Consider the following 24,825-nt stretch of genomic DNA (forward strand, 5'->3'; position numbering starts at 1 on the left):
GTATAAAAAAACAACCAAGCCCGTAACTTCGCCTGCTTAGTATTTTGTTAATCTTTATACCACGGGAACGATGGAATATCCGGGATAAAACTATCCTATGTACCGTACAGTCACAAACTATCTACATACCAAATTTCATCTACATAGTTTCCGTAGTTTGAGCGTAAAGAGTAAACAGACACAGTTTTTTTATCAAATAGCTGGCAAACGAGCATGAGGGTCACCTGATGGTAAGCAATCACCGCCACCCATGGACACCTACAGCATTATTACGACTGCGGGTGCGTTGCCGGCCTTAGGGAGAGGGGAAGGGGCTAAAGGAGGCGGAAGGGGGGGGGGTTAAAAGGGGGGAGGGGATTTGGTCCTCCGGATCTAGATAGATAGTTACTGTTGCATTTATAATGTTAAGTAGGGATAGAAGGGTAAAAATTAGAAAAATAATTGAGGGTATTCTCTACTTAGTTCCATTTACTTTCACGTAAAACCTCGAACCAGTGTTATACAAGTTAATTATTTTAATGTAGTCATAAATAAGCAATTAACCCAGTAACTAATGCTTTTCATGACAGCGGGCTGCTAATACCCGGCCCGGGCATTTTACATATTGGCTATTTACCACACCCTACGACACTTGGTGTAACACGGTGGTAGTCAATGCATAATAACGAGTTGCATATCGCACGGTGTCTGTTCCCGGTATAGTTGGAAGTCAATTAGCCATCCACTGGCTCTAGCCCGCCTCGACAATTTGCATAAATTGATCGGTGTGTGCCGCGACGCGCCCAGGCGTGCGCGGGCGCTCGCATCGCACCCGCAGTCTCGCGCCCAACCGACGAACTGATACACGTTCTGCAGTAATGTGTAATTACATCCTCAATGTTGTAATTGTCGGGCAATTTCATACTTTTACGAGGCAATCGCTCAATTTCTAAACAGCCAGTTTAATTTCGACTCCGGCGCGGGTGCGTTGATGGCAACAACCGTCAACCGGCGTCCTATGTGGTTATCACGTGCGTAACCGACGTTTTGTAGTGATTTCGCCTGAACCTTGACCCATTTAAATTGTGCCTTTAGTCAATCAAAAACCTCCACAATGCGTCAGCGGTATCAAATCAAACAGAAACTGTACGTATTTGTTTACATATTTGATAGTACCTTAAGTGACAGCCTTTTGAGAGTGCGACGGACGTCCTAATGATCAAAATTTCCGTGACGTTCAACATGAGACTGCTATCTGCGACATGCCGTTCACTCGTGCCAAGTGACCACAATTGCCTTTTGCTGTGAATACAATAGATAGAAAGTAACTCAGGCCTTCACGTGCTCGTTCAAAATGCACAAGCTGTCCAAAACAATGGGATTCCTGACAAGCGCTTCGATGCATCGCTCGATGGCATTATAGGAACCAAATGTACCGGACACATATCCCTATCGTATTACTTGTTGTCTGCCAAATCAAGTTCATATCAATTTGGTACGCGTGTAAATTGTAGCACACTTGCGACTCGTTTTGAATAAGTGGTAATTGAGTGTTCACACGCGTTTGTCTTTTAGATAAACCTCCGATGTATCTACTAAAATTAGCTTTTTTTAACCTACTAATGTTGTTTAAAACATTGAGTAAGTTTGTAACAGAAAAAGCCAAAAATAAAACTATTTGTTTTCATATTTCTCATTAATTAATGAGCGAATAGCAGATTTAAAGCATAGTGCCGAGATTGATGCGTGTTTAGGTGTTGTATGTTAAATTTTGATCAGATAAGCAACTGTTACAATTGTACTCCAGAAGCACCATCAAATCATGTCGTCATCGACGCACAGACTGTACAATGTTGGATGTTTTGTAATATTACATTGTTTGGCGGAAATATTCGTCGAGTGTGTAAGCAGAAGGCAATTGTCCCGCTTCTATATCAAAGCAAAGGCGGCAAAATATGCGTTGCTACGGCACTCTTTCTGGGAAACGAAATGGCGTCAGCGAGCATTCGCTATCAACTACTTTAGATTTTATCAATGAACTAAAAGAATTTCCTTGCTCACCCGCGACCTTACGATAGCTAAGCTTATGCAAAATATGCGTGTTCATGCAGTTCCTCCACCTCCACACTGTAAGAACACAAAAAAATCACACAAACCCATCTATCACCACCACCACACAACTCACGCGTTTCGAACTCAACCAGAGCTCATCTTCAGAGTGACACAACCGTACACCATGCTACCAGTTGTTAGACTAACAATGAATTATTCAATAAATTATTTAGATCTTATTCCATGATCGTAAGACTTGATTCCGATGTTGAAAGACATCATTCTAACAGCGTATCTTGAATATATAATATTAAAATATTATTTATCTCTTTTCAGGTAAGTTGCCGGTTCCTGATTACATAATTACATGAGTATAAATATGTGCGATTATTACCTACGTATTAGAAAGACTGAGCTTTTCTTTAGAAAGTCATATCTACTCGTATTGGATTAGTATTGTAGTAATTATTTAATATTGCTATATCAGTATAGCAATATTAACACTAGCACTTTAGAAGAGTATTAGCACTTTAGGAGAGTGACGTATTTGCAAATAAAATGATTGAAAATACAGGAACAGAAACACAAAACAAACAAGAAAACAACATACTTAATATAGTTTATTTTTGTTAGCTGGTAAACAGGTGCCAATGAGTAGAGGATTGCTTGGTCGGAGTTTGCGGGGGTGCAATCGATCTACCTTGGTCTTATTTATATTATTTTAAAGTACTTAAATAATGAAAATGTGATCATACACAATACTTATTTCAATCTGTAAATTTGTATGATGAACTGGATCCCGTCGCGTCACTCCCAATTAAGGCCACTCAAATTTATTACTCATAAATAAATATGTGGACTATTTTCATACATGAACCATACGTGAAAATATGTATTTGCTTCGTTTTTTGGGTTCCGTAGCCAAAGGATGATAAACGGAACCTTGTCATAAGAAATGCCGATTAAACGTTTACCTACCCCATTAACTGTTCAACATTTTCCAATTTCTTCTTCTAATTGCGACTTCAATTAAAATCTATCCTGATTATCCTGGTAATCGATACCTACCTTGCTGCGCTTCCTTAATACCTACATTGCTTTATATCCTGTGGCAGAAAATATGAAACAGCAGCAGGATATTCAATTAATCAACGGCCCCTTGCAGACTTAATGACGGTGATTAAATAATAAGACAATGGACTCTATGTTAACTCCTTTATGTCCAATTATGTTGTTTCTTCGTGCTTTCTTTCTAACAGCGTGAGTTTTGATTACTTGAAAACGTTCGAACCACGAAACCGATAATTAGTTATTATAATTAGAGAAATAGAAATGTCGATTACTTTCTACGGAATCCTAAGACGATATATTCAAAATACTTGCACATTAATTGATAGTGATATAAATTATAAAGAATGTTTAATTACGTAGCGAGATATAAATAGAAACTGTACTTCGGCATGCGTTAATGAAGTATATATTTCCGTAATTATGTCCGGAATTATATTTTATTGATATTGTGTGATAGATTTAAATTATATATAGTTTTATGCACACCAATTGCGACGATGACACGAGCTAATAAAACTTATATCATGTTACACGCGAGTTTCATGACAGTTCATTAGTTGTGAAGATCCTATAACATACTCACAAAATAAAAGCTTGTAAAGGAAGTAACACACGAACATGTCCAGGAATCATTCACTATTGTTAATTATTATTTACATTTTTGAGCTGTAGTTTGAATGAAATTGCCAAATTCATTCGTTAGGGTAAATGCACTTATTACGGGCCTATTACTAGGTACAAATAAGGTTCGTTTCACGCTGCAATAATCCTATCCAAGGTTCATATACCTCGTTACGTTAGGCTAAAGTTTCTGCTGATGGAGTGGATGAGTACACCTTCTATTTTGTGAGTTGTGATTCACACTATAATAATTAATAAGTTTACGTTGAAATTTTTATTTTAGTTACAAGCGTTTTGCTGACTCTACTTCTTATTGACGCATTGTCACCGACACCAACATAGAGGTTAAATGCTCAAAGTTATTGAATGCAATTCTATTCGTCCAGCTATTTTTTTTAAATATATAAGATCCCTCGAGCATGCGGGTCATCTGATGGGAAGCAATAACCGCCACCCATGGACACCTGTCAATACGAGGAGTATCACAGGTGCGTTGCCGGCCCTTTGAGAGACTGATAGGCTCGTTTTTTAAAGATTCCTTAGTTGTACCGCTCCGTAAACCCATTCCCCATTACCCATTAGAGAGTATCACACGAATTGAGTGCTTCACCCTATCTGATATTGTTACCGGTGACTGCAGCAACTCTTTTTCACCGGCGTATTGAATAAAAACTTTTTATTAAGTACATGTAAAACGATACGCTACATATATTTTTTAAATTATCTTTCTTGAGTTTCTTTTTTACTCTCATTTCTGTTTTTACAAAGGCTATAATAATATTACAAACATCTAAATGATCTAATAGTGTCGTAAGAACTGTCACCATGGTAATATCGTTAAATAGAACGATGCCGTAATCTAACTTTCCGGGTTTTAGATATGTAATATTATTCATAAGATATTGCATTTATTTAAACTATCGACTCACCCCAGCTTCGCATGGTACCTACAATTTCAAAATAAGGTCTCTAAACAAAATCACTTTACATTGTTCACCTTACCTGCCTTAATATCTACCTTAGCTATCTTAAATTATTGAAACTTAATTTAAACATAATACCTTTGCAATATATACCACTAAAATACTTCTAACTACTTTAACTTTGTATTATCAATATCCCTAACTAACTGAAGTAATTCGCAACAATTAAATTGAAATTCCTTGAAATGTTGCCTGACTTAAAAGGGAATGCGGAAAAGCCGTGATTTAAGTTGAGCCAATCATCTGGTAAAAGGCTCGCGGGGCCTGTTCTCGCAACAGCTCTAGTCTAATTTACGACTCGCTTTAAATTTGCAGCGCTATCGTATTAAAAGACGTATTACGTGGCTCCATTTCATATTCTATTTACAACCTTCCAAATTCAAAAGTTACTAGCCAGATATAAAAGAAGTTGAATACCAGGTCTTTAACAGGAGCAAATAACTAACATAGATCGTACCTACTCGTCAAACTGACGGACATTAGTTCAGCGACTTTTTTTACAACAGTTAGTAAAGAATAAATGCTCATACTTAAATCATAAAAGCACTTTCTATAAAATTACAAGTTTATTAAAGCAATAGAAATTTGGACAGAAAATCAAATTGGAACGTTAACTTTGTTTGCGCAGATGATGGATTTAACCAATAGTTACCCACTTAGACGAAGTTGTAATACATAAGGTACATTAGTACCTTTTGCTAATTCTGATTGCATATTGCATGACCTACCTACACAACTTAAATATTAAATGTACAATTAAGGTACAATTTAAATACTACCTACTTTTGGTATAATCCAAAAACAGGTAATTAAGCAAAATGTTTTTATTGAGTTGAGATCGACTTCGTATGTGTATAATCTACCTGGGAAATTCCAAGTACTAATAAAACTATTCTGTATAGTCTATTTGACGTAAAGGGCATGGAAGATATTCCCCGAAATGTTTCGTCGTTTCCAGAATTGTAACAGACCATCGTTACTGTATTTTAGCGCTTTCAATATAGAGACAAATTATTTTTCACTTCTCATGCTTGTTACTTTATTCTCTGAATATCGGCATCTCTGCATAAGCTCCTTTTTATTCTCTAGGGATTAAAGTCTTTTTTTATTTACGGTTGAAACCCCCAAACAGCCAACACGGTGTTTGTGATTGGCGGATTTTTAGGGCTTGGAAATAACCTCAAAATGACAACTGTGCAAAAATATTTAAAAAAAAAACACGATTTAATTTCGTGAAACACAATTAATGATTACGAATATGAATCTATTCAATTATATTAAGGAATGAATTTTATTATGCATAGTCCAATTAGTTTTAAAATAGTTTTTAATTTTGAAACTGTTGGCTAAATATGCAAGCTTTTAAATCATCATTTCATAAACAATAAAGGAAAAGAAAAAACCGCGCAACAATTTTTTTATGCTATTTGTAATTTGAACAGATGGCCTGTCCATTAGTCGAGCGTACGTTTTTAAAAAGTAATATTGTAATTTTGAACAGATTTTTTTTCCTCGCATTCAAAGTAAAAGTAGTGTGTAACGCGAGACTAAACAACCATAATGCTACTCGAACCATAGCCACGCCACCCTCGCTCTGCTCAAGTGGCTAAACATCTCGTGTCATTATGGCTTGTTTTAGTCCCTTGTTGAATAATCCACTATTATTGTTTAGGTACAATAATTAGGATGCACGGTTAGGTTTGCGGTCGAAATATCTGATGAATAAAATTAAGCGTGAAGCGCGAATAGTTTAAGTATATTAGTTTGTGAGTTTAACTGTCAATTACAAACAAATAACAAGATACCTAACATAAAGTTTTTTTAAATTATTATTACAGGTAGGTAAACGAGCAAGCGGTTCATCTGATAGGACATAATCACTACCGCCATGATTACCAATAAATAACTCAAGGAGAGTCACAATCTGTAGAATATTTGTCAAAAAATAATTTTAGCCGTTATTTAATCCAAAGAAAACTAAGTTGTATCTGCGTCTTTCACTCAAGTTAACCTGTGTATTTTGATTGGGCCATGAAGGCCAACTGTACCAAACATGAGGAAGTTGATTTATTAAATAAACTGGTACCGGCTAGATAAAAAAACAAGCTGTAACTGCTGTAATTGATGCCGACAAGTGAGAGGCGGATGGCACAGGATATCTTACATTATACTACAATCTGTAGTCGTTGAAAGCCGAACCAGCGCAGCGGGATTAATAGGGAGCTTTTCGACGTCAAGCACTACTTTATCTAGCTTTAAAAGATGTTCTCAGAATGGATTCCAGCTATAAAAATGAAATATCACGTAACATTAAGAAGCGCCGCAAAATAGTTTCTTTACCAAAAATGCAATGAGACTGAATTCAATGACAACTGTGTCAGTGTGGGTACAGGTGTAGGTATCGATGTACTTACTGCGTAATTTATTTAAGAAGTTACCTTCTGGTTTGGACATTCTTTCCAATTTGTCTCAGTCAATATAACATGCTTACGCTTGACTAGTCCGCTCCTCATTTTCATAGGCTTAGTTATCATCAACGCTGCCATCATTTTTATCTTAAAAGTTAGATGGGTTTTCATCTCCCAATTTTCTAAATGACTATCATATCAGTATAGCTTACCGAAATACTATTTACAATTCACAAGCTCACATTTATATAGCTTTCAGAGAAATCGTTTTTAAGTATTTATGCGCGAAATAAGCGATTTTAGGCATCGAAATGTGTTGTAAAGCATAAGCATTCATACGGAATCACTCGGAACTTTCTAACGTTTCTTTCGATTCCGAGGCGTTCGTTAAGAACCTTGTAAATAAGCGGTACAGTTGTTCAAGTGCTGTTTGCGGGTTTATGTTTGTTTTCCCCTCGGTTACACCCTCGGCACTTGGGAGTCTTAATGGAGTAGCCACTGATGCATCCAGGAGTTCGCAGAACCCAATAGAGAAATCCACATTATTCGAAATTAAAAATTTTAGCTTTTTGATTGTTTCCATCTTACGAGTAAATATTATTATTATTCTAAGGACTTTGTTTCATATTGTTTTGTTTGTATCTTAACTCTTTAGGTGTTACATACTTATTGATTGCGGAATCAATAATTTAGCCTCGAGTCCATAACTAATTAGTTTTGTATCAACAAAATTACTACATTCAAACAATCGTAAATGTATCATTAATTTTCAAATCAACAAACGTTTCAACACCATTAGCGAGATAATATCAAAGTCATTTGTATTTAAGCTTTAAGGTATCCGCTAATCGAAATGTAAGAATGTGCCTTTATGAATAAACGACACGCACTCAAGGTGGTCCGGTGAAGGCAGGAAGAATGCAGTTCTCACTTCAGACCTTGTTAGGTAGGATTTCGTTTAATGCATCATTAATCTTCGACGGTTGCTGAATTTCTTAAACATGTTCGAATTCAAATTTAGGTACATATAATTTATTGCTGTGTAGGATAACCGTAGGTTCTTCATGTTTCGCAACACATCGAAATACAAAGTCATCCTATATTATGCATGGAATTGTATAATGCATTGTAACCCGCGGCTAACAAATCACTTGTTTGACGATGTAGCGATAAGTAAGGTGCGCCGTTTCCAGCCAATGTCTAAATCTTAAAGGTTAGACGCCGCTGACCGGCACTTTCTGTGATGATAGACTGCAGCACTCATTATGCAACTCAACGCACTTGCCTCGGGCGAGCCTCCACAGATGTTTATAGCAGCAGCAATCTAAGAGAATGCCAGATTACTTGTGGTTGATATATTTGAAATTACTATTTACTTTCGCATATCCATTACAATATCATCGGCTAATGCTAAAACAATTTTAAAGCCATAAGATCATTTTCACATAGTAACGGTAGATTTGAAACGCGTTTGCTCGGACCATGGCTAATCGTGTGGGGCAATGGGCATCTGCAACTACGGCCGAGGATAAAGCTACACGCAATTACCTACATACATTGTTGCAATATTCACAAGGTACCCGCCTAAATCTCTGTTATGTCTCGTCTCAAGACACCAATTTCATATGTTCCCGCTTAAATGTAGCGCTTTTTGTAACTTTAGCATTGCGTATAAAACGGCTTTGCAGACTCATAACTTTAGCAAATTATAAAGTTTCGTGTAAACTAAAACGGTGTAATAATATAGTATTTTATGCAACTGTATAATGACCATTACGATACAGCCGTGTTCATAATAGAATCCAATGTCGTAATGCTGGTTAATTGAGGATTTACTATATGGGTGTAGATAAAATAAATTTATAGTCTAGTGAATGGTTTTATTGCGATATCCTTTTTAAGGTTCCATGGTATGGAAAGGAAAAAACGGAACCCTTATTGGATTACTTTGTTGTCCGTCTGTCCGTTTAACAAGACTCTGAAATTGATATTAAATACTGGGGTCTACTATGATATCCCTTGAAGCAATGTCTGTCTGTATGTATAGACATAGTGTCATCTAAAATTACCTTTGCTTAGCAGAGGGATTGTACAACACCAGATAATCATTCATAGATACCTACAAATTTGTACGAAACCTGTGGTGCGCGAGTTCGACTCGCACTTGGCGGTTTTTGTCTCAAGAATTTTCTTTTAAAATATATTTAGGGCTTCTCTATTGCCTGAAATGCGCCTTCAATGCTCTAAATAAGACTCGGGGTACATAACTACCTACGAGTTGAATACGTCTTTGTACCTTTTGTCGATCGTATGAAAGAGCTTCGAATAATGTCAATCGAGGGTCAGCATTAACTCTTTGAAGAGTAGGTACGTCGCTTCACTCAATTATGATTGACCCTTGATCCCTGTAAGACGCATCGGGGCATGCCCCGAGTCCTTTGTGTTACCCATCCGTAGTTAATTTAACTTATGCGCGAAAGTCATAAAGTTTGAGAACCTTTAGTTTTCATAACGAGTTAGGTATGTAAGATATGCAAGGTGTTAATTAATACTATACTGAAAATCTGTGACACCTCAAAAGTTTATTTTTTATTTTAAGTTAGTTTATTATATTTATTTCCTGATACCTTAATAATTTCAAAAATATTTATATGCTAAGTCAATAATTCTGTTTGATTTCTAATGCTACACTCATAATTTGTACTCGTCTGTTGCCTGCTGCGCTTTGCCGTTTTTAGAAGAAAATAAAACTGTCAGAAAACGGTCAGCATTAAATTATCTTATTTGGCGTATGCTGCACTGCCGCAGTGCACTGCAGACAGAGCACAGTAAAAAGGGATTTAAATAAGGGTTCCGTTTTTGCCACTTTGGCCCCGAAACCCTAAAAACACATAACCTGCTTTAAAGTATAGCGTTATTGATTCTACGCTCGATTCTGGATTTCTGGTTCGATTCAGGTTTTCAGTTATTTAATTAACACCTTGTATTGTAAACCATTCAGTGAAAAATCATAGGTACCTACTTCTTATTAACTTTCGTTTTATCTAACTCACAAAATTAATAGGTATGTACAGTGTTTTTTATTTACTATTCGCATTACGACACCGACATCTCAAAGTTGTATCTTCCACTACGACACTTAGTGTCATCTTCACGTAGTCTAGAAACTGGTAGAAACGTGAGCCATGAAGTTAGAATTTAATCACACTTTAGTGAAAATATCCCTCGCAGCGCTGTTATTACCCCGAGAGAGCTTAAAAGTGCAAATTAAATTTCTCCACAGCAAAGGCCGGCCGGCTATACAAATTGTACGAGGTTAGGTTTTATGAATAATATACTTTGTACAACAGGATCGAGACCGGGCGAGAGATTACAATATTCTGAATTTATCATGATAGGTACTAGTAGGCCACCGCTTTTACGTACGCTATAACTCGAATGTACATTATTTACTCAAACCATTTCGACGCAGCGATTTTGTAATTTATAATTTACTTACATTTCAATACTATCCTATTATATACTTTCTAGTGCATACTCATTTTACGAATATCTCACATAATTATTTCTCGATCGTCGTTAATAGAGTTGCGTAAAACTATATTTTACAAACTAAATGCCATAGGTCGATTTGAATTATTACGTCTAGTCTAGGTAGTATCTTAATGCATAGGTAAGCTTCGCAGGTGCAGTGAAAGCAAATAATATGTTTGAATTTCTATGAAGCGAAAATAAACGCTGCTGTTAGTTTAATCCCTGAAATAGTGAACTAATCCAACACACGAGTAGTTTATCATGTGGGAATGTAGTTTTTAAATGAGGTATTGTTTAAATGCTCATAATTTGGCTACTTTCACAGTTACGTCCGTACTGGTAAGACAGCTGTTGCTCTTAGGTGTGTAGGCATCTTGTTGGCTTTAGTTAGATCAATAAACTCCGTCTGTTTACAGATGTGCAAGTTGCAGAAAGTTTCCAAAAAGTTGGAAAAGTTCTCGGATATTTCTGGAAATTTTCACAAGAAATTTTGGAAATTTAAATTTAAGAAACGGAAAGTTTCAATCCCCATACTAAATTGTCAGAAGTTTCGGAAACTTTCCTTTATGAAAAATTCCGCAATTTTGGAAAGTTTGCTTTGGCACATCAGTACGTCTGTTCTTAGTTGGAAATACATGCTTGCATCGGGTATGTATACCTCGATTTATTCTAATCTTTTCTTACACGTGAATAAGTTAAGAGGTATGACAACAACAACATTTTTATTTTCTATACTACCAGCATCATCTTATCTCCAGAAATCTTCTCAAAATTAGAGGGCTTCGGTTGTGTTAGGGTGGAGACCAAAAAGTTGCACCACGTAAATAGTAAGATAAATAGGTAGTATATAAAATGACTGACTGTAATAAAGTCTTGTTGTGACACGAAAAGTACTTATACAATTAGTGTACTTCATTTTTGTATCAAAACGGAAACTTTCAAAACTAATTTTAACTAATAATTAATTAAATTTAAAGTTTCTTTGACAGTTTCTAGTACCCTATTAGTTTTGCTTCTTCATCATTTATTGCGTTGACTTAGAAGTTTGATTGGTTCACATTGGACAACAAACTAAATCCTATAAGGGTTGATATTTTTGCTGACTCGGGTACGGAACCCTAAAAATAATTATGGGACAGACTTTAACTATTCGAAAGTAGCTTTCACACGACGCGCATAATAAGAGCTCAAGTAATGAAAATTAAATGCAAATTCGACGTCTTAACTCAATGTTTAAAGGTCATAGAAATCTCGGCAAAGAAACACCTGTGGGTGACCGCAGCAAAATTTTAAAACATGGCCTTAGTTGCGTATGATTTGCGATCAAGGCTTTGCGAAGAGTTAGAAAACAAGGAAAATAAAATATTTAAGGGAAGAGTGAAGCTAGTGTGGGGAGAGGCTACAATAGAGAGATCTCTCTCCAGGCAGATGTTATGCCTGGGGATGGAAACCCGAAGGTAGAGCTTCGGAAATTGTAAATATATGTATATGCGTCCAAGTTGCGAAAATTCAACGACGCTATGAAAGATGTTGAAAGTTTCTATATTTGGTCACTAGATGGTGCTATAAGTCGCTACATTAGCATAGTTCCGGCAAATTATTATCCCTATTACTCAGGTTTGCGTGATGTTTACGTTAACTAACATATTAAGAGCATTTTTGAAGTCTAATCTTATGTGTATAGTCTATTTTATTATTTTCGCTCTGAACTGCCTCAATACAAGCAGCTTTCTGTATCACTGCTCTTAAGTTTTTTTTATAGTAGGTCTTAACTTATAGAAAACTGAATTATAACTGCTCACGCGCAAGTCAGACGCTTCGTGACGTTGCGCAGCGTTGCAACACGCTGATTGCTGTAGCTGGCTATTTCAAATTCGCCTCTTGTTTGGTTCCCATTCACCGGCTTACGACAAAAAATGTACGATTACGCATCAGCCCAAGATCATAAAGATATAATTTTGTAAAAGAGGTCACGCTATTCTTTGATATCTTTAAGATATAGATGCATAATTTTGATAACAGAAAATATGAGTTTCACACGCCCGCTTACGAATCTGATGTGATTCTGATACACATTTGCAGTTTTGAAGATTATTTAATGAGGGTTTATATCGTTAGATGGCGTTAGTTCGAAGGATCCGTTTGACGTTGCAGTCTGGTGGCACTTCACTTGGTATTGCGTATTCGCGTTGCGTGTATGACATCTCCGTCACTCACGCTAGCAACAATATAGTGCATCTCTTTCACACACGCAAATATTTCTGCGAATATGCCAAGTGAAGTGCCAGCACTTGCGTGCTTGGTCAACCCATCCCAAACGCGAGTCAAATGTCAAAGTTGTCAAACGGAATTCACGATACTAGCGCCAACTAGCGTTTCACAGAAAGTAGAAACCCTCATTCACTGGCGGGTTTCCAAAGTATGATTGATTAATCCCTTTTCAGGGTGACATTAGCTACATCAAGGAACGAGCCAGCCATTTGTCAATCTACTGTTACTCGCACCGGCATCGCGGCATAAGCGTTTGATTTTAGTTCATCTAAATCTTGCAAGTCATGTGTTGGTATCATATAGCTCTTAGATCGGGTCAGCGACCCCAGTTTCACTTTCTTGGGGGTATCAGAGCATTGCTATGGTGACGGACTGGCCACGGTCGTTGCACTCCATAATTACGTAAAGATTACCGATCCCATGAACTGAAAACCTTCCCGGTTTCACTTTTCAAGCGTTGAATATCGTTTATGCTTGGTAACAAATACAGTATTTGCAGTCTGAGTGCCAATTAGAGTCAATTGTAACCAATTCTATAGGTACTAACTGTCTTCCGATATAAAAAACGACATACAGGAAGCGGTATTCGGTCTCCTTATATGCGTAAACTTGTTTTTCTCTTCACATTGATTTATTGACTGCTAATATATGTATATGAAGTCGGTTAAAAAGCATACCTACATACGTACCGCAGTGCTCAATTATTAGTTTTTACGCAACTAACGGTTCTACATTCAAGTTACTGGTCAGGCATAAGTAATTTTGAATATTTTGTCGCGAGGTACTACAAGACGTATAACTAGAAATGTTACCTATAGTATAACGACTGCAAGACGTATAACTGAACAGAAATGTGATAGTATAACGTAAAAGTACACAAAATTTGTTAAAATTGCTCCATAACATTTCAACGCAAGATGAGGGTAGTTTGAAAAAATATCCCTGTAAACATTTTTGAAAGAAAGAAAAAAAAAAACAATTGTTCGTGACATTTGTACAAGCAAAAAAATAAATAAAAGAAAAACGAAAACAATGTCACGAAATGGTCCCAACTCAGCATGTTATCAGCTTTGCAGCCGACGCTGATCTTCCATTGGAACCATTTGAATAAGTATATGTGTTATATATTTTTTTCTATGACATGTTTAACAACATTCACAAGAATGTTCTTTCGAAGTTGGTCAATTACCTCAAAAATTTTGGATTATTTAAAAAAATGTGTACGAACCTAGTAGTTACTTACTTACATCTCTTTTAGAAATTGCAGGTTAGTGATTACGAAACGAAATTGATGGATCAGTCAATTGTGCGTCAACCGTACAACATCATCGCTTAACTGATAGCTTTGTACTGTTCACTAAATCGGGGCGTTATATCACAATAGAAAGTTAGGTACACACTTGTCGCCGGTCAAGTACGTTCGGGGCCGAAGCTCCCGCTCAAGTCTAGGTTTGCCAGGATATTTGTAGATAGGTCAAGATTAAATTACTATTTCATTACAGAATCGATGTGTATGCCGTTCATCTTGGAATTGATAAAGAGCACTAAGATTAGGTACTTTTTGAGACACGTTAGTGCAACGCCGAATCAGGAAGTCACGACAATTGTGACGTTGAATATTTGAACCTACATAATTTTTAGGTAAGTGTTGTCATCATATATTTTTTACACAAAAGCGACTCTTTAATCCTGTGTTCCGGCCAGTTGTTATCAAACATGATAAAGGTCGTCCAGGCAGCCAACGCTGTACTGCAGGTTAGCCCATATACATCCCACTTGTGGGCACAGGCTTCTTAATGTGTGGGTTTGGGCTGTAGTTTTCACGTGGGCCCAGTGTGGATTGGGAAGTTCACACACGCCATTGAATGACTTCATGGCAAATTCTGAAAAGCTCTACGGTGCGAGCCCGAATTTGAACTCACACTCTGTTTGAGATGTTATAGGTTAAATCACTAGGCTACCGCGACCTTTTAACGGCTAAATAAAAAAAAACTTATCTACTCAAGTTGCACTCCATGGAGCGTCCAGTCATGCACTTATTATACTTTACACATTAGGGTATCCGTATATTCGCTTACCTATAATAAAATATAAATATTGTTAACGCTTCTTAAAAAAATGCCAACTACCTAGTTCTCTTATCTTATCCGTCGAAACCGCTGAACCGATTTAAATGAATTTCGGTACACAGATAGTTTGAGTCCCGGGGAAGGATATAGGATAGTTTTTATCCCGTAAAATTGCATAGTTCCCGTGGGATAGCTACTATTAATAATAAAATAAAACTCATTTAAGAGGAGTATCCAGCTAGCATAGCAAGGAGTCTCTCAATTCGGTTGTATTTACCTCAGCATGAACCAGCGGGAGTGGGTCTAGTCTAGTCAGACCGTACCGCAATATTTTCTTTTGGTATCGACTTAAAACGCATTAGTAGGAAGCGCGCATAAAACGTATTTTAGTTATTTTCGTGAGTAATTACGTGTTTTAGGTATCATTATTTTTTCTTCATAAAAAATATTTAAATCACTCTACGGTTCCCATAGGGAGAGCGCCTAGCCCCTGCGCTCTTAGGTGACAGCTTGACAAAAATATCATCATCATTAGCCGGAAGACAGCACTTCTAATTACAATGGAATGGAATAACTTCACAACCCTAGCCTTAGTACGCCTACGCCGCGTTCGCCTTGCAACAAGTTGTCATACAACAACATTCGCATATTCCTCCCACCGACTTACGTTTCATAATTCGGACATCTGGCGTGGATCGTTGATTTATGCGCATACGTTAGTTGAACATACTTACGAACAAAGCCTAAGTCCATATGTCAGGGCCGGGGAACGCCCCGCGATGTTGTCGAGATGGCCGTGGCATAGTCGTGATAAGGTGTCAATAAAAGTTAAAAACAACTCTAAAGGCAATATAATATCAGTGTTTGGAAAAATTTACCTCAGAGGAGATCAGTAAAGGCACAGTTGTTTTATTTTAAATTTACACCAAAAGGTCCCAAAACCTTCCTAAAGGTTCATCTAAAATTTACCAGTGAATGATTAATGACCTCTACTTTCAAAACAAAAAGTTTCACGCTGTTAAAGGTTTTGATTTCTGTAAATTAAGCTATTTTTATTCAAATACCTTCAAAATTCTCGGCTTAGAATAAAGATTTTTGTGAGTTACTGTAGCTACTTATTTCGTACCTTGTCGCTTTAAAGTAAAGTACAGTTTAGCAAACTGGATCGCTCACATATGTGGAACCATTTTGCAACAATTTTGACAATGTTTTTTTTGGCAATATGATGGTATGATAAGTAGGAAAATATTGTATTTGTTGCCAATAGGTTCCACATAGTACAGCATTCAGTTTCTTCGACTCTATGTAGAGCCATACAATATTGTATTTGTTGCCAATAGGTTACCATAGTACAGCATTCAGTTTCTTCGACTCTATGTAGAGCCATACAATATTGTATTTGTTGCCAATAGGTTACACATAGTACAGCATTCAGTTTCTTCGACTCTATGTAGAGCCATACAATATTGACCAACGTGTTAATGCGCTATATAAAATAATTAAAACCTGTCACTTTTTTATACTAACCAGCTACCAGCGCCAGTATAAGGTGATCAGTTTTTTCTAGCTTTTACTACACGATTAGTTATTACCTGAGTGTTACAATAACTTAGCAAGAACAGTTTTCTCAGTTTGTAAATCTTGTCAAAGCGGCTAGTATTTCAGACAATTAGTTATTCTAGAATAGCTGCCGCGACGAAATCGACTTGAAAAGATCGTCACGCTGTCAAACTTGCGTTAGTAGCGCTATCCGCCGGTATCTGTTATCTGCCGTCTGTTACGTAACGTTTAAGACAAATCACTAGCATGTAACATTGTAAAAATGGTTTACCTGCTTTGAAATTATCTAAATAAGTTGCCTTTTTTACAATAAGATCTTTAATACAGATGATTAAATATTTCTCTAAGCAATAATGTAAACTTTGTAATTTCGTGGTTTAATTTAAAGGCAAACAGATGTGCCTATTGTCTACACAGCTTATTAATTTTTGTTATCACTGGAACGATTTGTGGTGTCCATAAGGAATTAATATGTGTATTGTTTTTTTGCCAAGTTTTCAGAAGGTAACAAAACGGCATGAGCATAAATGAGAGAGAAGTTTTTGGGTTCCTTTTATTTTAATACGAAATTCCGAAAACGCTTGTATATTTTAGTCTACTTTGAAGTCTTTGAAGCATTCCGTGAATTCCTAACTTAATGGAAAAATTGGAAAGGGCACATCCTTGAAGTAGGTAGGTACTGGTTTAGACTTAGACACAAAGTTATTTAGAGTTAAGTACTATATTTATCAACACATTTTCGGCTCAAAATTGCTTTACAAATTCGAAAGAATACTATAGGAATGTCTGCAATAAAGGCTAACACATGGGACCTTTCAATACACTTTATAAAGGGTGAAAGCACTATTTTTGTTAAGTTTAGTATGTTACTATGTACTTAGTTTCGCCTGACCCTAAAAGGTATGATACGATCTTATCCATCTCCAATCTAAGAGAACACTAGAGTTTCTATTACGCTATTTATTACGAGATGTACTGCGTAAATTATAGCTTTGTAATAACGTGTGTATGGGATACAGCTTGGGAATATTATTGCAGCAACATAGTCTATTCTATTGAATACAGCGTGTATTTTTGATACTACCTTAAACTTTAAGGGTAGTTAGTGAAGACCCTAATAATTACATTTTATTATGTTTTAGTAAAAAAAAAAGACTTATTATTTTCCTTACAAAATTAATAAGCACGCAATGTATCACTACGTGATACTGCTTTGTTTTTTTTTTTTTCAAAACGTCGCACTTGTTGACGTGACAGCTGTCACAGAATGTTTCTCTCTCGTATCAAATTATTGCTGCGTGAAAATATTTCAAAAATTAATTACGCTCTGGTAGTTAATTTTAAATTAACAATTTGATAGCCGTTCACAGCACTTAAATTTTCGTCTGGTTACAGTTTGAGGTAGTATCAAAAAGACACGCTGTATACACACATATATTTATATTTACACTTATTTAGCTAATTTTACGCATGAAACAACACAATGCAACTTTTAGAATTCCGTATTTTCTTAAAGTTAATCTACATATTTGTCTTAAATTTTAATATTGGGGTAAATGCTTGAATCAAATAAGCTAATACGTTATTAATAATACATCACTCTATCTTTTCCTTTTTAAGTAAGATATAAAACATATGTAGAAAATTTGATACGTTACAAAATATATTTGCTAATAACCTATTTACTCAACACATATTTCAGGCGAAGGGCTAGAAGTAAAACTACAAATAAACACCTTGTCTTTTTAAATTAGTCCACAAAGTCTAAGACACGGAAAAACCGTCAACAGTCACGCGTATTTTACCATGACCGTGTGATTTCTTACAAGTTTGTTATCTTATATTTTACGCTAAGGTACTTTACTATAATACTCCCGATACTGTTTCCGTTATCAGTCCAAGGCCGCGATAAATTATTTCCATCATCTCGAATGTTATCAGGATCCGAGAAATCTCAGAGAGTGATGTATGACCTTGTCTTATCAGTTGGACCATGGAAGTTTTGGGTGCGGTGTGAGGTGTTTTTGATCGATTGGGATAAACTTATTTTGCTAGGTGATACATTTGCTGTAAACAAGTTAGTACCCGAGACCCGAGTCTGCTAATGAAACATTTTTTTACAAGGTGTTTTTTATTACAATGAATGAAAGGGATTTATTTCATGTAAATACTTAAGTAAATTTACACAATAAAAAAACTTAATAATAATAATTAAAAACTAATATAAATCTAAGAAAGGCCCCTGCGACATGGTTCCAAGAATGCTGGCAGCATTTTCTCGCTGTATAACCTTACAATGTAGAAGTAAAACTCAACCAGAATTTGTTTAATATAAAGTTTATTTTGGAAATGTGAATATTTCGAATTGTGTCAGTTTCATTCTAGATGTGCATATGTTCAGTTCTAAAACGAGTTTACAAGTTGATTACAAGCAAATTTTGATTCATTTCTCGTGGTAAAATTGACTTGAAATTAGTTAGGTATGCTTTTATTGTTGTATAATAACATAAGGTAGCACAGGTCAGTAAAAACACAGTCGACAAAAAGCTAAATACAAGCTACTTCAGGAAAAGTGTTTTATGTTGAATAATTTTATTAAGAATAATTCAGACAATTCTATTGGATAACTGTCTGACAGATATGCACGGAACATCCATGATCCTTAAAGTGCGTCACGGCTTACAACAACAGCCACTGTCTAAAGATTATCCGGTTTACATAGAGTTTGCTATTAAAAACAACAAAAAGACAAACTTATAGATTCATTTTTTTAAAAGCTTTCACCCTCTTTAATTATTAACTCATCTCTAATAGGGTTAATCTACTTAATCAAAGCTAAAAGCGTCTTCCTAAAACCCGTAAAATACCCAATCAGAGCAGCAAAGAATGAGGTATTGGGGATAACTGGTAGATATGGAAGCTTAAATTTGTACATACATTGGCTTTGTTTGTAACAGTTTGTGCCGCTATGTTCGGCCAGTTAACACTACGCATGCGCTTCGAATTTCCACTCGCACGCTAACTAATACTGACGTGGTACAGTTGTAGACAACTTCATATGTGGAACATGTTACTAAAGCTTTATTAGGCTGTATGATAAATGTCGTGAGTGTTTTGTTATACTTACGCGCGGCTATGGATTTTTATTATTATGGCTTATGGATGATTGACGGAGTTGTACCGCAACTTACGTGATAATTTGTCGCACCATTTAAATAAGGCTTGCCTTACTTAGCGTAACGTACCCTAACGTATTGCTGCTCTCCTCTCATTCACTCAAAGGTTGACTGGTAGAGATCCCTTAAAGGGCTAAATCCGCCTTTGTACAAGTATCTTAAAGTTTGTCAATTGTATTTTGTTAATTTTCTTTTGTACAATAAAGAGTTTACATACATACATACATACTTAGAGCGGTAAATCTTCAGAGACTAAACTATAATAGTCTCTAGCGATACAACGAATGTTTGTATTCATCGAATATCACGATGTCATTCGTATAACAAACTATTTGCTTTTGCCATCACATTAACGCTGAGGCCTTCATGATGAGGTAACTAGGTACATGAAAAAGATGACTTACTTAAATTTCTGATATCTAAAGTATGTAGTTTTAAAACTTCAAATACCTCCATCATCATTATGCAGAGTAGTTTCTATCGTCGTACAACTTTAACTACCTTTTCTCAAAAATGACCGTAAAAGTTGATATTATTCTTTACATATCAGAAGGTGAAGTGCATAGTTTATGGTCAGCGAAAAATTAAAAAGTTAAAAAGATTGCAGGCGCGCTAGCTCGACAATAATGAATTAGCGCGCCTGCAATCAGTCACATTTTTTTTTAAGTTAAAAAGGCCGGTATCAGATATTTTGTTGGAACTCCGGACTTTTTCTATTGGGTCTGAAATAGCTTGTGGTGTTTTCGGTGGAAAAATACACCTGCAGTTTATTTTTAATGAAAAAAGGCGGGAAAGCATAAGAAAAATATTGGAATAAATTGGTTTTTTGGAATCTTTTTGTATTTTTTTATTTCAATTCCAAATTTATACTTTTACGGTCATCCCGTTAAACCTAAATTGAAAATACAAACTGAAATATCAGAAGGAGGACCTGGGTTCGATTCCCAGTGCTGGTCTTATTTTTCTGTTTTTTCTGTGCGTCTATATTTCAGTTTGTATTTTCAATTTGGAATAAAATTAAATTTTATAATATATTTTGAGAAAAAGTTTATCCTATTTCAGAATTATTCTCCATTTTTGAGAAAAGCTTTATATTAGTCTCGGCTGGAATAGCAATTGCTGGCTTCGTATTAGTTAAACGGACTCGCAAGCTCGTCCGTTTAATACTCATACTCAGCCAGCACTTGCCTACTTCCAGGCCACGACAATAATGTACTATTACACCACAAAGGTACCTTTTTACGACTACACGCGTGACCATTTTGGTTCTCCGCAACTACCTATAGACGATCACCAATAGATACTCAAATCCACAGTTAAACTGCGTAGCATATACCGTTAAGACCGCTGGTCAGTGGGTCACTTTTTATCACTTACCGCTGCGTGTAAACTTCTTGTCATACAACCTCCTTTACGTGATCTAATACTAAGCGGTTTTCGTGGGGAATTTGAATGCAGTTCAACCTAAATATGACTGAATATAAATTTGATCTGGGATTTGACAGTTGTCTGTGTTTAAAATTGAGAGATCTTTCCAATTACAAAAGAATTATGTTTATAATAGAGTTTCGAACTTGTCTCTATTGTTCTGTCATTACTCATTACATTACGTAGCCTATTTTGTGTTTAACACTATTTATTTATTTTATCATTAAGTATGTGTCTTACTGCAGAGGGTCGTGGGTTCATACACTTGCAATGCTATGATGTGTGTGAATTTCTCAATCTGCACTGGGCTGGGTGAGGACTACAGCCCAAGCCCTCTCATTTTCAAGGACGCCTGTGCCAGGCAGTGGGACATAATATCCTTCTGATTCCCAACTTTTTCTATGTTCATTGAATGATTTGTACTTCATAAATATGTATAGTACATTCGGCAGTTATTCTTACAATCAATTTGTTCTTCATAAAGTACGCTAGAACTCACTTAGAGTTTATTGATTCGGAATGATTGACATCACTAGATATCTTCATGACTAGGTACTATTATAGCTTCAGTACTACCACTATCACGATTCTAAATAGCCCCTTCATCTAAACAAGTGCTTTTATCTCTACAATTACATTTATTGTCCCGCTTGTGATCTTGTTTCAAACAATTCATTATCATTTTGACGGTTCCATAACCTTTGTTGTTTCAATTCTAATTGATCTAAGTTCCTGTGACTCTTATCTTTGACTCCAAAAGACGGGAAGAGAATCATTATCAAGCGTTCTTTATAATAAACAAGATAGCATTCGACCTCCCACTTTGAACGTATCTGAAGACTTGTTCCCACGGTCATTTTCATTTAACTATGGGATTGTCTTTTAAATTGGTTCACGAATAAACGTTTTTGTGCTGTTTCTTTCTGATAATAAAGCGATTAATCTTAGGAAGGCACCAAATTTTATTGTAATTATGTATATAGGTTTTGTAGGTTCCAGATTACTATTTGCATATTAACTATGAGATACCTACTTTTACATGAACTAAAAATCTGTAATTTCACTAAATTTCCATTAAATTCTCAAAAATGATATGTTTATCTTAATTTACGATTTATGAATAACAAATATATTCATTACATAAACATTTTATTATGATTAATTTTGTGCTTATTTTGTGTTGATAAAAATAGGTTTTCATTTTCAAAGGGACGCCAAAATGTCCGTTGAGTTATGTCAACGTTACCACACACACACAGCGATCCTATTTTGTTTGTCAAAAGTGCTTCAATTGTACCTACCTGATTTTCATGTAACCACTATTTTATGTCAACAGTGGAACCAATGCAAGGCCAATGGCTTCAAATAAAGGTCACTCGTGTTGTGACGATTTGTATTCTTATCGGTACTATGTGATCAGGCGTGTTCACGCCGATTCATATTCTGATCGAGCAACCGGTTGGAATGCAGCCGAGTTGGTTCCGTTGGTTATTCAATAAGATGTACATTTGATCACTTGTTTTTGCCGTAGGTAAGAACTTTACGTTTCTTTTAGAGTTTTATCAAATTGATACGTTATGCTAGCACCTTGTTGCTCTACCTGTGAAGATTCCTACTTATCAAAATACGCTTCGCTCACTACTTACAATCCATACTAATATTATAAATGCGAAAGTGTGTGTTTGTATGTTTGTCCGTTTTTCACGTCGAAACGGAGCGACGGATCGACGTGATTTTTGGCATAGAGATAGTTTACGGGCCAGAAAGTGACATAGGCTAAAAGCTAAATTAATTAATTAACTATTTAGTTAAAAAGGGCGTTTGAGCTTTAAAGCTACATATAACAAGGATTCATCATTTTATTTTTTGCAACTCAAGTGCCAAGTCAAAAAATCCTCATACATATATGGCTTACAAAAATATACATTTAAGTACGTAGGTACTGCGTGATGTATACGCTCACCCACATGTGCAGTTGACGCTCTATCTGTATTTTACTGTTCACTGAACTTTTATAGATTGGGCTGTAAGGAGGTCCTAGTATTTTGTGGATGACCGCAGTACGCTATCTCAGACAAGTCGTGTTTTGAAGCTTACTGTAGCTTGCGGTTTTTGAACATCAAGTGGAGCCCAACGAACACAGTCCTATAGTTGTATAATAAGTACACAAGCTTATTTTATCTGCGAATAAAAATCAAACCGAGACCAAACTGTCTAACGCTAACGTACGGCCGCCTGCAATCGCATTTAACATCTTTTTCTACCTTTATCCGTTCCGTTTCACAGTCAGAAATGGTGATTGCAGTTGTAATTCCGACCGATGTAGACAATATAGTCTTTGCACAAACTTTCATTAAAATCCATATTTATAATGCAGGGAAAAACTTCTTAAGCGGGCTTTAAAACTGTTTCTGACGCCTAGCTTTCAAATTTCAACCATCAACAGAAACTCAGCACAACCTATTCTTCGGTTACGACAAAGACATGTGAATCTGTTTGTTTGGTGTATTAAAAGAGATACACCACGCAATCTAGGCCGTTTTGCAGGCGTTCAAGCGTGGGATATCGATGTTCGTGGCGGCACATTCAATTTAACGCGTCCCGCCCTCGGCACTTGTGCTGCTCATTAGCCTTTAATGTGGCGTGCGAGTGTGAAATTACAACACGCTTGCTGTTATAGACGAACAGTATTAAAGGCAGCCGCAGAAGTGTTGAACAAAAGTCGTGGTATCCTAGTGGTCTGACCGAGGGACCGAGGGAGGGAGGGAGGATCATGAGTTTAGCCCTGGCCTGAAAAGTCATAGATTCCTAAAACTTAACTTTTTCAGAAAAACTTGAGCTTATCGCTGAAGGAAATCTGGGTGGTATGTTTGACGTTTTCCGTTCGCGCCGGTCCCGCATGGAAACTACTGCCTTAGGTACTAAAATACGACATTCACGAAATTCGTTCCATAGAAAAATGTCTCTGATTGTGAGCGTGGCCATGAGAAAATGAAAATAACAATTAGCTGAAGCTAATTGTATGAATACAATCTTTTACCTGTACTTGTTGAACGTATTTTTAGTTAATTTACTCTCAGGCTTCACTATATTTAAAGTAGAACCCAGATATACATAGGTAATTACTACATCGCTTACTACTTTATTATGTCTAAAGTTCAAGGACGCTTAATCTTAATTAAAAGGTGAGTGGGTGGTTACGGCAGGTCTTCATAATGCAAGCTAGAGATTATTATTAATATTGTAAAGGCTAAGCAGCTACTTCATTCATAAGTTCTGTTTACTTTTTTGATTAATTTATGAGGCGTAGTGAAGTGACGCAATAAAAACAAAAGAAGACGACCTATTATTAATCACGGCTTTGTATTAGTGCCTTTTCAAACCGGAGACTTTTTAGGTATTTTTTCTAATCACACATACTATTTACACGGACACAGAGATATATTTTAGGCATGTAGGATAGGTATATTCTCTGGAAATACACTTATTATAATTGTTTATTTAGTTGCACACAATTACTTACTCAATTACATCTCTTTGAATGGGGAAACAATTAAGTAGATAGTATCACGTAAACAGACATAAATTTGCATATAATTACTTTGCACACACGTTTGAGATTAATAAGTACGAATCTTTATTGCGAGGAATACGACAACACAATAATGCTGTG

At 36.0% G+C, this 24,825-nt stretch overlaps 1 protein-coding gene across 4 annotated transcripts in view; it reads left to right on the plus strand.

Annotated features, from left to right (window-relative positions):
• LOC141428051 (plasma membrane ascorbate-dependent reductase CYBRD1-like) overlaps window positions 1–24,825 on the plus strand; it is a 93,055-nt gene that overhangs the window by 46,045 nt on the left and 22,185 nt on the right. The window contains exon 1 of one of the 4 annotated variants that reach the window (XM_074087754.1): window positions 790–1,125. The exons of the other annotated variants lie outside the window; for them this stretch is intronic. Within the exon in view, the coding sequence (XP_073943855.1) occupies window positions 1,094–1,125 (32 nt within the window). The 5' untranslated portion in view covers window positions 790–1,093. Of the gene's footprint in view, window positions 1–789; window positions 1,126–24,825 lie in introns of those variants that run through there. 4 annotated transcript variants of the gene reach the window in all.

The sequence above is a fragment of the Choristoneura fumiferana genome, chromosome 5 (genome assembly GCF_025370935.1).
Source record: "Choristoneura fumiferana chromosome 5, NRCan_CFum_1, whole genome shotgun sequence".
NCBI classification, from domain to species: Eukaryota; Metazoa; Arthropoda; class Insecta; order Lepidoptera; family Tortricidae; genus Choristoneura; species Choristoneura fumiferana.